Genomic DNA, 14,849 nt, shown 5'->3' with positions numbered 1-14,849 from the left:
TTGGGTATGGTCTGGAAGCAAAGAAATATATTTCTGTATATAATGTAAAAGATATAGCATTGACTTTATAAATTTTCATTGACAGTTAGGTTTAGATCGAGAATCATTGGTCCATTCTCCTTTTTGCTAACAGGAGTGAATAAAACTACACTTCAGTCATAAATTACTGTTTGTGTCAGAAAAAAAACATGTGAATATTTTTGGTCCATACATTACAGCTATAGAGATCCTCAGAAAAATACATACAATCCATATTAAATGTTCCCAACCTATAAATTGTACCACCGAACATGGTAGCATTGGTAAAATTAAGCAGGCTGGATTCAATGAACTATTAGAAAGAGAGATTGAGTCATAAGATGGTTTGATGGTGAAGATAAATGACTTAAAAAATGAAGGAATGAAGTGCAAGAAATTATGGGTTCGAGTCCCACCATTAAAAAAAAGGGAGTTATAAGATAATTTGATGGTTTTGACAGGGAGGTTGAGAATGAAATCTCACCTAGAACAAAATACTAATATATTAATAATAGAGAAAGGTAAATATGCAGAGAAGATATATAGAAAGAGCACCTTACAGTCAATAACTGCATGCAGCGATGCATGGTCCATGCTTAATACAAATATTGAAAAATCAGAAGAAGAAAAACAGACTAATATATTTAATGTTTACTTACAAAGATTGAAGAAGAAAAACACATTTAATGATTTATTTAAGTGATATACATATTTTTTTTATCAGCAATTCAACTTACAGTTTCTACTTTGAAGAGAGCTAGCAAAATGAACACAAGTAAAAATTCAAATGTGTTAGTTTCAACATGTATTCCATGTGATTGAATAGGAATTTACAAGTATTCCAGTTATTTAATTAAATTAATAAAAAAATAGACTTTTAAATTTCTTTCATTTCACCGTATTTATATTTAATACTGGAGAGAATCTAGACTCTATGTCATCATATATTGAAAAATATAATTTTGGTTATAAAATTTTAGCTTGTAAGATACCTCTTAACCAAATTCAATTTTGTAGGTACTTCACACATAATTATTTTCCCTCTAGGCATTTAAGTCATATACATTTGTTTCTTCTCAAGCAATATTTTGAGTTTTGTATAAGGAGAACACTTATATTATGAGATCAAGTAGCCCCACTATATTATACATTTTCATATACTTGAATTAATGGTTTCTGATTAAGATAGAAAATTTCATTGTTAGTTCACTTCCATACTTGATAGTGCATTTTTATCGTTTATTTAAATAAAACTCTTTATAATTTTAGTTCATTAATATATAATTAATGATCAAGAGATGTCTTAATTCTTAATTCAAAACCATGTAATAGTTCATTAATATGTTTATTTAAAAGTCAGCCCTATTCAGGTGAAATTTCTTACTTATAATCCAATCATTTATTGAAAAAAAATCTCTGCAAAGTATAAGATTTTTTTTTTATATTTTAATATACAATATACTATTTATATATAAATTATATTTGACTCTTAAAAATAAAAATACTACATTTTTAAATGATCAATAATATATTAATCATGGAAAAGTCATTACACCAATATATGAGAGATAGATAAATAGATATTAGAGACTTAGTACACCAAAATAACTGTGAGAATTACAAGTTTATGGTTGTTAAGTAGCAATGTAGCATTTTGTTTTTTTAAGGCAGCTATGTGAATGTAATCATGAATGGTCAATAAGGTGTGGCAGATCCCCAAAAACAATCATTTGTCTCAAGATATTCTTGTCCCTATGTACCTAGCCAATAAAACTACATAAAATAATGTAAAAATATTAATTTATATTATTATAATATATTTTTAATTTAAGTTAAAAAATTTAATTAGACGGAGACACCTAATGTGACGGGAATGGAAACAAGATGATCTCAGTCCCAGATACAGTATCGGATCTATCACCTAAATGGCTAAATATGATTTTCCTTTTTAATGTTTGGTTTTTCCATTCAGGATCAACCTCTTGGCAATTTCCACACGCTCTCATATAGGGTTATTTTACCAATGGGAACAAAAGAAGATGGCTAAAGAATTATGCAAAGTTTTAGGATCAATAATACCGATTTGATGGTAAAGAGGGCAGTCATAAGGAATGGAGTGCAAGAGGTTGTGAGTGTGGAGTCTCACCCACAACAAAATACTAACATATTAACAACTAACATACTAACAATTGCCGATAAAAAAAAAATACCGATTTGATACATGAATTTGATCTCATAATAAACGAGGTTTTTATATGATTAGGAATGTTTATCAAACATTACAACAGGAAGAAGGAAATAGTGACAACGATATCTTCAAAAAAAACTATGGGTCATAATTAGTACTAGCAAGATGTAATACAATGAACTACACCAATGACATGTGCTCTGCATGGTTTCTTGATGAATTATTCAATTGTATTTTTTTTCATGTTCAAAGTTTTATAATATTTAGCAAAAATTATATTCGTGATTTGATGTTAATTATGTACCTCACAAAAATGTTAAGTTCTATTTTCTAAACCATGAAAACGTGATTCAAGTGGTAAAAAAGAAAAAGCTATTGTTTACAGTGATGTGGAATATCTAGCACATTGAAAACATTCAGATTAAGTAAATCTACTTAAATCCTTGAAGTATTCTTAAGGTAATATGTACAACATTCAATTATTTTTATTTAGAGAATGAGTGTTAAACCATTTAAATTGTATTATTTTTGTTAGTTTTTCTTTAGACTCATAGAAAAGAGTACCACACTTATTCTATATTTTGTTCCCACTTTTTAACGAAATCATGATTTCTTTTCTTATAAAAAATGGTTACTTATATTCGTGTGTTTGTAAAATATAATTTTTAAAAATTTGATGTTTGGAATATAATTGAGTTTGAGGTGGAGTAATTAAATTTAAAGTTAAATTTAAATTTGAACCCAAAAATCACTAAAATTTGAATCCTCCATTTAAATTGAGTTGTTTCTACTAAAATTAAATTTGAACCCAAAAATCACATTTAAAAAAACAAAGTAAATTTTCATTCATTTTGACAAATTTCAACACGGTGTTCCAAAACTTCCAAGGAACGTCACATGGTTTGCATGCATGATGCCAAATTGTCAAGGGCCAAAGCAGCCCTGACATGCAGAACGTATTATTGTCTATGTATTCTTTCCATCAGTATCGGCTCTTATTAATGGTGTCTTATTCTCTATTCTAAAACAATCATATATTAACATATAAATACAAAAATTTAAAAACAAAAAATAATAAAAAATGATACTCTAATTAGCTTATAATAAAGAGTGAAATATCGTATTAAACAAATGATATGTATTCTTTATATAGTATCTTTATCAAACTAAAACGTTTTCAATGACACAAGATCATGATTATGAAAATAAATTTGAAAAGACACTAGTTGTTCAACCAAGATTATATGTCCAATAATTTCTATTTCTCTGTTTGAAACTAATTAAATCCTACCAAATAATATAATAATAATAATTTTTTTAATTTTTTTATGTAGTTGTCAATTTTCAATTAGATTAAGACAGAATAAGACATAAAAAGTGGGACATGTAATCTTTATGGTGTCTCTAGGTTTTTCTATATAATGGGCATGAGTGGCTTTCCTATGAGCACAAATAAAAGCTATTTTGTAGTGAGAAAGAACAATGGCTTTGGCTACTCTTACTCTTGCATTAACAATAATACTCTCTCAAATCTCAGCCAATGCATATATCTATTCATCACCTCCACCACCCAACAACAACTACCCTCCACTGTCACCACCACTACCACCGGTGCACTCACCACCACCACCACCGGTGCCGCCAAAGACTCCTTACCATTACAGCTCTCCACCTCCGCCAGTGCATGTTTACCACTCTCCACCACCCCCGAGGAAGTATTCTTCCCCACCACCACCAGTCCCCACTTACCACTCTTCACCACCACCACCACCACCTAAGATTCTAGGTAATCCTCATCCTCTTCGACCAACACCTTCACCGCCCAAACCTGCCCCAAGTCCAAAGCCAAGAGGCCCAAGATACGGCTCTCCATGGCAAAAGAAACCATCTCCTCCTCCTCCTTCCCATGCCTATATCTATGCTTCACCTCCACCTCCGCCAGTGCATGTTTACCACTCTCCACCACCACCACCACCACCTAAGATGCTAGGTTATCCTCGTCCTCATTCACCAACACCTCCAGCGCCCAAACCTGCCCCAAGTCCAGCGCCAGGAGACCCAGGATACCGCTCTCCACGGCAAAAGAAACCATCTCCTCCTCCTCCTCCACCACCTCCTTCCCATGCCTATATCTATGCTTCACCTCCACCTCCTTACCACCATTAGATATAACATACTACAACTCTCTATGCTATGTTTCTTCGTACAATTGAGAATGGACTTTTTAAACCTACTCTTTATTCTATTCATTAAAATTCTATGAATATCTAATGATTTAGACTATTCACTATTTAAACTTATTAGATTTTTATAGAATTGATGACTAAGATAAGGAGTAAGTTCAAAAACTTACTATTGAAATAAGTGAGTCTAATTAAATATCTTCAACATTTTTTATGTTCTATTTGCACTATGCATGGTGTGCATGTCCCAACGCGGTTTCAATCTAAAATAGTACGTGCACCCGATCTAGTTTAATTTTCAACTTACTCTGTTTGCATGTGTTGTAAGACAATCTATTATTTAAGTTAATAAAATAATCACATTCTCTCTTTGAATCTTGTGTCATAATTTTCTCTATATTCTATTTACGTTTGAAATTTCTGCACACGACAATGATATATACTAGAATAAAAACCGGTTTTCTGCCCTTTATTCAGGTTTTCATGATTGAAATTAAGGGCCTTCAAATTCAAACATCTCCAAAAATTAATCCAAAATAATTATTAGGAATATGTGCAAATATATTTATGTGTTTAATGCTTAGCACTTCAATTCAATAATGTTCTGAAATAAACTAAATTTTAAATTCAACAATCAATTAGTCATGTATTAAATCCAATAATGGTCATTTAATATGACAAAAATATGTGTTCGCAAACTTATATATCTTCATGGCAAGTAAAATATTTACACTGTAGAAATAATATTTCTTATGATAAATATAATAAAGTTAGTAGATTTAGTTTCTTCTTATATATAATACAATCACACTGATATCTAATTGTTTTTCAACGAGAACATCATCCAATGGATATAATATTTCTACCTATTTGTGACACTAATTATGTTATGATCTTTGATATAATATTTTAAATTTATATAATAGTTATTTGTTTATGATAGGAATAAAGTTGCAGACATGTTGCATTATATATGTACACTGTATGTAAAGATTATTATGACAAGGTTGTGATAATAGTAACATTAATACATGTAAATTTGTCACTTTAAACTTTAAAGTGAGTTTGGATGTGTATGTGTAATTTTAATCTTTCATATAAAAAATTAATCCAAACAAGTACAAACTGAATATAATATTTAACTCAGATGTTACAATGAAAGCAAACTAATACATATAGACCACAAGTCAATTACGTGTAGACCGGATGATTTATGTCTAAAAATCAATCCATACTAGGTTAGTGTTAGGTTTGAGCATGAGTCGGATAAGGTTTATCCTTTATCCAACCTTAAATGTTAGTCAAGGTATTTTTTTAATGTGAACTCGATCCTAGACCTCATAGTAACCCAACTCCAAATATCGATCAAATGAACTTTTAAACCTAACCCTAGATTCAGACAAATATAATACTTGTTAATGTGAATATTTTATTAATCGTTTACCTATATATATATATATGATAAAAAATTAGAAAATTTATGATATTATGATCAAAGAAATGTCGTTACTCTTGACATAGTTAAATAGCACATACAAATATGAGGAAAGGATAACTTAGAACTGTCAGGTCGGATCATATTTATCCATTATTTGGCAATATTACCATGGTCTAATTTTTTAACTCGACCTTAGACCTAATGAAATTTGATCATATTTGAGTCTAATCATGTTATAACTCTAAACAACATAAATATGCACATATAAACATGACGATTAAGTTACACTGTGACAGCTCAAACCCAATCTTGTTTGTCCCTTACTCAATCCTAAATATTGAACCGTACTCTAAACCCAATTGAATCCAAACATATTCAGACTCAATTACAATAGGGTCAAACAAATGAGCGGATAAGCCTGAGTCATCCTTATCCCTGGCTATTGCTAGTTCAATATGTCAAGTTTCCCCCATCACAAATTAATAAGTTGCATCCAAGACCCATGAACACAAGTTATATTCTTCAGAAGCTATACTTTGTATTCCCACATAATATTCCATCAACAATTCTTCTATTTCAACTTGCTAATATAAACATTGTGCAACAGCTACTTGACTACACCATTTTTTTATCAACTTTGTAGAACCTTATTAGAGATCAAATTGAATCATTACATTCTTGAACAATAAAATTCAGAAACGGGTGTCTAGAAGAGAACTTGAATGCAAAGATTCTATGATAGCCTACAACACAAGTCAGAAGGGATACTTTTATGCCCTACTAATAATATATGTCAACAGAAAAAGTTGTGCAAAAATGGTGGGGACAGGAAAGACAAGAAACAGTGTAAGTCCAAAAAAGTGACCTGCAAATTGAAAAACATTTATGTTCGAGTGCCACAAAACCAAAAATACCAACATTATTTTCCCCTTACCGTCAGTAGTTACTCCGCTACAATTTTGCTTTTCCTCACTGAACAATTGCAAATGTATAACTCAGTATTTGCTTTTCCATGTATAACACAAACATAGTAATTCACAAAAAAAATTCCTCGTTTTTTTTCTTCTTCAAACTTTCCACATGAGATTCGCAGATGACACAGCATTGGAATTGCTTGTGCAGAAGGGATTGTACAACTAATTGTTCCGATACCTGAATCGATGTATACTCTTTATTAGTCTCCATGCTTCACAGTTTTGTATTACATTTTGCTGAAACCTTGCTTTTCTGAAATAAATAGTACTCAAGTTCCCTCATTGTATCTTGAAAACAGCCTTCAATTTCACAACTAGTCTCCATTCCTCAGTGGAAAGATCATCCTGCATCAATCAATAATGTAACTTTTACAAAACTGTTCAACAATATCCATAGATGTTGCCCGTTAAGTTTGTTATCAATAACTTACCCGATAATTAGCTTTGAGAACATCAATAGAACTCCGTGAAATATGGCTTACAAGTTCATCATCTATCTCAAAATGTCTCCCAAACATTTTTTGTTGCTCTTCTGAATTACTGCCAACAATCTGTAAAACCAAATTGAAAAGGTAACCGTAAGACCAATGCCAAATGTAATTGAACACATGTCATTGGTCTATAAATGGATCAAGACACATTTTATCTGTGCATTAAAACAGACATTGATCAGCGTGTGCAACTCAAAGCTATCAACTAAGTAAAGGAGAGGTTTTTACTTTTCAATACATGTTACCAATTCAATTCTAAACTGGAGACAACTTTGTAAGCTTCCGGAAAGTCCATTAAGAAGAATCTAGTTTCAGTCCAAGCACATACCTTTATTGCTACTTTCTGCCCCTTTTTAGCAAAATCAACAGGTTTATGGTTATTCTCGATAGAGGCAATGCGACCAATATCAATGAACTCTCTGGACGGAATACAAATTGGTGTCCCGATCTGTCAAGCAGAAAATATTAGATGCAAACAAATTTAAAGAAACCAAAACAATTTAGTGCACAACATGGCACTCACTAACACCATAACCCAAGGAAGATAAGGCTTAAATGGTGAACATCAATTCTTAGAATTAAGAAGAATCTAGGAGAGAATGAGAAACTGAAATGATTCTATTATTCTCTTGTTAACTGATTTTGACTTCTATTATTCTCTTGTTAACTGATTCTGACATATATTACTCTCTTAACTGATTTTGGCTTCTATTTATAGAAGCTCAGATGCACTCATAGTAAGCCAGTTTGGACAATTCTTTCTTTTACAGGTTAGGCAAGGTCTTAATCACAGTAACACTCATAAGGTGACTGCACTTCGATAACTCTAATAAATAAGGATACATGAGAAATATAAAACATAAAATGCGGGTAAAATCATTTGAACTAGGTCAGCAAGCATCAAATGAACAAACATAAACCAATAAGTTAATAAATCATGGACACAATCAAATACAGAACAATAATAAAATCAGCTGATAAATGTTGTAAGATGACAATGACGAAAGCACAACATTCAAGCTATATATCATGACACAAACGCACCGGATTTTCATATATGCCATAGCTTAAGACAGACAATTCTGATATACAGGAAATATGGAGTCATTGTTTAATTTGGAACAAAAACTTTGCCCAAGTTTTAATGAACTCATTTTATAGTTCCCCAGGGTTATCAAAAAGGCTATGATAATTTGAACAGGTAGGAAAATGAAGAAAGAAGTGGCAATGCAGCGGAATGAAGGTGTTAATTATCACTCCTTGTTTCTTGGTAGACAGTCTCAGCTCACTTTTTTTACTTGGGACACTAATTTTTGTGTAGTGAAATGTAAAAATTAGTTGCATTCCACTTTCAATCATCCAACCTTTTTGATGTACCAAGCATGAAATTATTTCCATTCCAAATTTCCCACCTCACCACTTTCCAACTACTAAAAAATGTAGCCTAAATTATTGAAGGGGCAAAGAAATATATGTGCTACGGTATTATTTCTTTTGCCAAACAAAGATCCAAAACAAAATAGAGCCATTGGGTTTACTACTGTCAAAAATGCCTCATAAAAAAGCTACAGTTCATCAAAAACATAGCAGCAAGATCAAAAAAAAATTGAGATAAAAAAATACCTTCAAAATGCCTTCAAGGATATCAACTCCCAAAACAATTGGATCCTTCTTGTTGAAAACGCAATTTGGTAAAGTTCTCAGAACACATGGGAATACTGCCTCGTCAGCAGCTTCTCTCTTTTTCTCCTCCTTAATGTTGTCAATATATGCCTTAAATTGATCAAAGAGATGATAAATGATATCAGCGATAAAAACTTTCACACCCAGTTCATCTGCAAGTTCCCTAGCCTCAGGAGTGACTTTGACATCAAATGCCAATATAGTAGCATACTCTCGTTTCTTTTCAAGCATTACACTGGCCTTCATTACATCTTTTTTATGTACAGGGCCTATGCTTATGCCACTAACAGGAATATTCACTTCTGGTGTTTTCAAAAACTCCAGCAATGCTTCCAAGGAACCAAGTGTAGATGCCTGAACACAAACTCCCTCACCACTCCTATCAATCCTGCTCATGACTGAATTCATATCTTCCTCAGCAGCTTCTATAAATTTTTCCACGTCATCACCAGGCTTCACAACATATAACGCAGTGCCAGCAATAGCATTTTCAAGCCCCTGAAAAATATTACAAAATAAAACTAACTCTATAGATTATTGGATAAAGACGCATTAATACAAGAAAAATCCACTGCACAAAAAAGTACCTGGGCTGTGATCTTTATACCCATTGCAGCTTTGATTTCTTTATGATGGATATATGTACCCTGAGATTAGATGACCATAACTTACTTGAAAAGCATGCATATTGAATAAACATACTTCCTCCGCATGGATGAAATTCAATGTTCAAGAATATATGTTATAGAAAAGAAATTATTAACATTTAGATACATGGATGAGAAGATTATCTGCCCAATCCTATAAAAAAATTCCAGGTCTAACAAACTGATCATCCAAGATCCCTCCACCCACAAGGTCTCCCACTAGACTAGCACACAGTAGTTGGTTAATATTAAGCATAAAAATATGCAATATGAACTATACTTGCAGATGTTGAGTTAGAGATGAAGAAAGTCCCAGAAATATCTTAAAAAGACAAAACAGTTACATACTCCTAAGAACCGGAAGCCTTATAAACAAATACTACAACAACCAAGCCTTTTTCAAACATGAAATCAGGTAGAAATGAGATTACGACGTCAGGCCAAAAAATCCTAGCATTTACATGCAAACTAGAATGTTATGTAAAATATTCTAATTGTGCTAGCAATTACACATCTGATATCATAAATAAATGACAAGGGATAAACAAACCTTAACACGGAGTTCCTTCATTGGATGAGGTGTCAATAAAGCTCGAATTGTGGTGACAATTGGACTCTATAATAGAAATTTAATTAGTCAGAAGCAGTGAGGAAGTAGTAATAGATGATATAGAGTTTAAGATGCATGCCTGCATTCCACAGACAACTATTTGATCTCCTTCATGAAGAACACCATTAACTAAAACAACATCAATAGTGGTTCCATGACCTTCAACAACCTTGACCTCCAAAACAGTACACTGGCAGTCACAATTAAACAACAATTAGGTCACTGCAATAAAGCCATCTTAAGTATTCAACCAGCTACAATATTATGTCAGAATGAAGCTAACCTGCACTTCATCACTATATGTAAGTTTCTCAACCATTGTTTTTTGGGTCCAATTAACCAACAGTAATAGCATATCAGGGATTCCTTCACCGCTGAAATATCAAAGACTCGAATATGAAAACAACACGTGAAAAGTTGGGAAAGTATTACAGCTGATAGGCTACCATGGTTACCTTATTGCACTAGTAGGTACAATACTGAATGTTTCACCCATTTCTTTGTTTTTATAATACAACTCAGTATTTAGCCCCTGTTCCTTGAATTGTGTAATAATCTAGCAAAGAGGCAGAAGAAAAACTAGGTTGGCAAACAATAACAAAACTTATCTTGTACTACTGAGAAATAAAAGGAACATCCTTTATAACCTGAGTAAGCCTCATATTGAACTCATTTTGAACGTCCTTAGTCTGCTGCTTCATTGCTTTAACAATTGGAGAATTGCGGCATGTTTTCCATCCATAAAGTCTGTCAACCTGCAATATTACAAGAACACTGAGACATACTAGAGGACAACCCATAAGAAAATAAAAGAACCAATAGCTTGTACAAGTGTAAGGCATCAAAACTAACCTTATTTAAGGCAATGATGAATTCTGTGTTCCTCATTTTTAATAGATTGAGTGATTCTATTGTTTGTGGCTCCAAGCCATGCATAATGTCAACGACCAAAATTGCAATATCACATAGACCAGAACCCCGAGACCTTAAGTTAGTAAACGATTCGTGCCCTGGCGTATCAATAACCAGTAGACCGGGAACTTTCAGCTTTGCATCAGCTTTCAACTCTTTTGTTCTTTCACGTATGTTCTCAGCAGGAAAGAATGTCGCACCAATCTGCTGTGTGATACCACCAGCCTCACCCTCCTGGACATTAGTACCTCGAATACAATCCAGCAACTTGGTTTTGCCAGTGTCAACATGCCCCATGATACAGCAAATTGGAGAGCGCAGGTTCTCTTCACCCGCCTTAGGAAGAACGACGGAGTTTGGTGGTTCCCTTCTAGAGTCCAGATCATGCTTTTTAGTTTTTTCCACAACCACAACGTTAGCCAGTTTTCTATCTTCAATTTCTTCAGCCACGGGATTAGAAACAGTTTTCTTTGTAGCACCTATTGTGTAGGAGGAAAATCAAAAAGCATTGTACAAACTAGCGGGAAAGTAATTAGCAATGAAAATATTAAATTTAAAAGGGAAACAGCAACAGTATAAACCATAATTTTTCTATTCAACCCCTCGCACAATTGCAAACACTACAGTAGCAGACACAACAATGTCTTATCTAGGTAGATGGGGAGGTTGTCCACATGGGTCAAATGACACACTTTGTTCTTGGTCCAAACAGCAAAGTTAAGTTTATACAGTGTATCTCAAAATGTCAAAATATAGCCCACTGATCTCTCACTCTCACTCTGTTTTTGTAAGGCAGCAAAAAGCAATTATAATTTTAGATCTCGTCCACAATAGCGAACAATATGGCATGAAGCCATGAAGCTAGTTATTTCCAAACATCAAATAGATTTCAAGTACACCAAACAAATAACTGGCAAAAGAATAAATAAACATGCAAAGGTTACCAGCACTTTTTAGCTCCTTCTTGACTATAGGTTCAGGCTCTGAGTCAGCCTCTTCATCAGCAAATGCGCCTTTGGCATTTAGATTAACATCATCCCAGCTTTTTGCATCCCACTCATCATCTTCCTCTTCTTCTGCTGCTGCGTCCTCTTCAATTGGTTTAGAAAGTTCAACTTTGTCCTCCGCCAGTACCGACTCCACTTCTTCAACCTTTTCTGGTTCCTCTGAACCCATATCAATGGTAGTCTCCTGATTTCCCTTTGTTTCAGCACTTTCAGCTGTCTCAACAGCAGCAGCAGCAGCACCATTCTGATTTTGATGGTTTGGTTTTGACTTCTTTGACTTGTATATGGGTCTTTTGGATGTTGGGGCAGATTCCCCAGCAGGAAGTGTCACACTCCCTGTGCTATTAAGAAACTGCTTCCTCATTGCCTCCAAACGGCGAGCTTCTTCCTTCTGTTTACCAGTCAATAGTTTACCTTCCTGCTTCTTTTTCAGGAGTTTTTCTTTTTCTCTTTCCTTCTTTCTGCGTCTAGCCTCTTCTGCCTGTCTCTCCTCTTCTTCCTTCCTTATCCTCTCCTCTTCTTCCTTCCTTAACTTCTCCTCCTCTTCTCTTCTCTTCCTCTCTTCAGCCTCTTGCCTTCGAGCAAGTGCCTCTTGCATCTCTCTGACATGCTTTGGCACTTTCTTGTCAGCCACTTTAGTCTTCGAATCTTTCTTCTTTGGCTCAATTGTCTCAGTTTGAACTTCTTCTGGTGCACTTCCAGCCACCGCAGCTGCTGCTGCTGCCTTCTTCTCCTTCTCCTTTTCCTTCTTCTTTTTCTTCTTCTTAGCAGCAGCTGTCTCCACTGTCTCCTCATCCCCCTCCTTCTCACCTGAAGGATCAGCAGCAGAACCTACTTCAGGAGGAGGCTGAACTTTATCATCCTGTGGTGGAGGAGAAACCGGTTTTGCTACAGGAGGGGCCTCACCAAGTTCTGCAAGAATCTTGTCCAAATCGTCCTCCTCTTGTGCAGTTCTTCCACTCTTCTTATTCTTTTTCTTCTTATTTTTGGATGTTTCAGTGACCCCTTCACTCTTATTACTAATTCCAATACTAGGTTGCTCAGGCTCGGCTACAGCCACTTTTTCACTCACAGACCCAATTTCATCACTCACTTTGGTAGTAGCACTACTGCTTTTCTTTTTAGAAGACTTCTTTTTACCTGAAAATGCAACTAAAGAAACATCCTCCTCATCTTTTTCATCACCAATTTTATCTGACTCGGGAACAGAAACAATATCCTCAAGTGAATTTACAGCCTTCTTAGAAGATTTTGATGACTTCTTCTTACCTGAGAAAGTGGTTGGTCCTATGTCTTCATCATCATCATCGTCCTTCTCATTCTTACCATCCTGCTCGTCATCATTCTCAACAAAACCAGCAGCGGAAAACAAAGGACCACCCTTTTTGCTTCCTTTTGAAGATTTCTTCTTCCCCGTAAAAGCAATAACGGGTTCATCAACCTCATCATTCTCATCCCTACCATCATCAACCTCACCATCATTCTCATCCTCAATAGCATCAAAAGCCGAGAACAAATTACTAGCACTTTTCTTTGATCCCTTGGAGGGTTTCTTCTTACCCGTAAAACTAACCACAGGTTCATCCTCCTCAGATTTCTCTCCACTACCGCCATCATCATCACCACCCTCCTCTTCACCAAGTAAATCAAAAGCCGATGCAGCAAACAAACTCCCCACAGCACCACCACCATTTTTCGATTTACCCTTCTTCTTCTTCCCAGCAAACACAACTTCAGGCACATCATCATTATCATCATCACCAACTATAACATAATCATCATCATCATCATCATCATCCTTAGCAACTTTAGCATTACCTTTCTTACCTTTCTTCTTCCCAACATGCTTCTCTTCCAAAACCTTTGCCTCCTCAGAGAGCTCAGGTGCAATAGCATACTCATCGTCATCGATGACAACCTTCTTCTTAGATTTACCGCCGCCGCCCTGAGATGGCGCAGGCGGGTTGTCGTCGTGGCCGCGGGCCGTGGGCTTCTTCTTCCCCATTCGCTCAGATTAGGGTTTCCTTTCTCTTGAAAAAGTTAGGGTTACGATCCTGTGAGTGAAAACAAATCCTTCAGAGTCGAAATCGCAAAGTGAAAAAATCGAATCACGTAAAATATTATTATAGTAAAATGAAAAGAATCGAAAAAGTTAAAAGAATCTGATACTAAAAATAAAATAGAAGATATGAATCTAAGGAAGAGTGAAAAGTTGAGAGAGAACCTGAAAAGAATGGAGATAATAGGAACGAAGGGTGAATGAATGAAATGTGAGTTAATAATAATAAAAGATAAATCAAAATTAAGAAACTCTGTTACAGAGGCCGGCAACTATAGTGAAGAGTGATTGGGTTCTTTTAGGGTTGCCCCGGGTAACAAGTTTTAACCCAAGCCCATGGGCCCAAACCCTTCCAAAATCAATGCCAATCACTCCATTTTTCTCCGATGTTTGGGCTGAGATCCTCTCCGATATTGGACTCAGATTCAAATTAAGGAGTCAGATTTTTTATTATTTTAGAATTAAATATATTAAAATTTTATAAATTTATTTCCTCCTGTATTGTTATATCGGAGGGTTTATTACTGGAGAATATCTCATTCTATGCTTAATTATCATTGTCACTCTGGAATCTTTATCTTCAGCTCAAATTGTGATTTGTGATGGTGTTAAACCTTAATTAATTAAACTATTTTCATG

At 34.4% G+C, this 14,849-nt stretch overlaps 2 protein-coding genes across 4 annotated transcripts; one reads left to right on the top strand and one right to left on the bottom strand.

Moving 5' to 3' along the window:
- On the top strand, positions 3,689-4,372 carry LOC109344769 (extensin-3-like). The gene has a single exon (XM_019583518.1). It carries the CDS (start codon positions 3,689-3,691, stop codon positions 4,370-4,372), a length of 684 nt encoding a protein of 227 aa, XP_019439063.1.
- On the bottom strand, positions 6,679-14,486 carry LOC109346765 (eukaryotic translation initiation factor 5B-like). 3 transcript variants are annotated; one of them, XM_019586533.1, is made up of 13 exons: positions 14,376-14,486; positions 12,089-14,205; positions 11,085-11,623; positions 10,880-10,987; positions 10,688-10,788; positions 10,516-10,606; positions 10,312-10,422; positions 10,173-10,238; positions 9,563-9,622; positions 8,916-9,473; positions 7,621-7,740; positions 7,233-7,352; positions 6,679-7,146 (listed from the first exon to the last, which is right to left on the bottom strand). In XM_019586533.1, exons 2-13 carry the CDS (start codon positions 14,154-14,156, stop codon positions 7,081-7,083), a joined length of 4,008 nt encoding a protein of 1,335 aa, XP_019442078.1. In that variant the 5' UTR covers positions 14,157-14,205; positions 14,376-14,486; the 3' UTR covers positions 6,679-7,080. The 3 variants fall into 3 exon arrangements, with proteins under 3 accessions (XP_019442078.1, XP_019442079.1, XP_019442077.1); XM_019586534.1 differs by lacking the exon at positions 14,376-14,486 and having other exon boundaries at positions 12,095-14,271; XM_019586532.1 differs by lacking the exon at positions 14,376-14,486 and having other exon boundaries at positions 12,089-14,269.

The sequence above is a fragment of the Lupinus angustifolius genome, chromosome LG04, assembly GCF_001865875.1.
Source record: "Lupinus angustifolius cultivar Tanjil chromosome LG04, LupAngTanjil_v1.0, whole genome shotgun sequence".
Lineage (NCBI taxonomy): Eukaryota > Viridiplantae > Streptophyta > Magnoliopsida > Fabales > Fabaceae > Lupinus > Lupinus angustifolius.
This window is presented reverse-complemented; position numbering and strand designations above follow the sequence as displayed.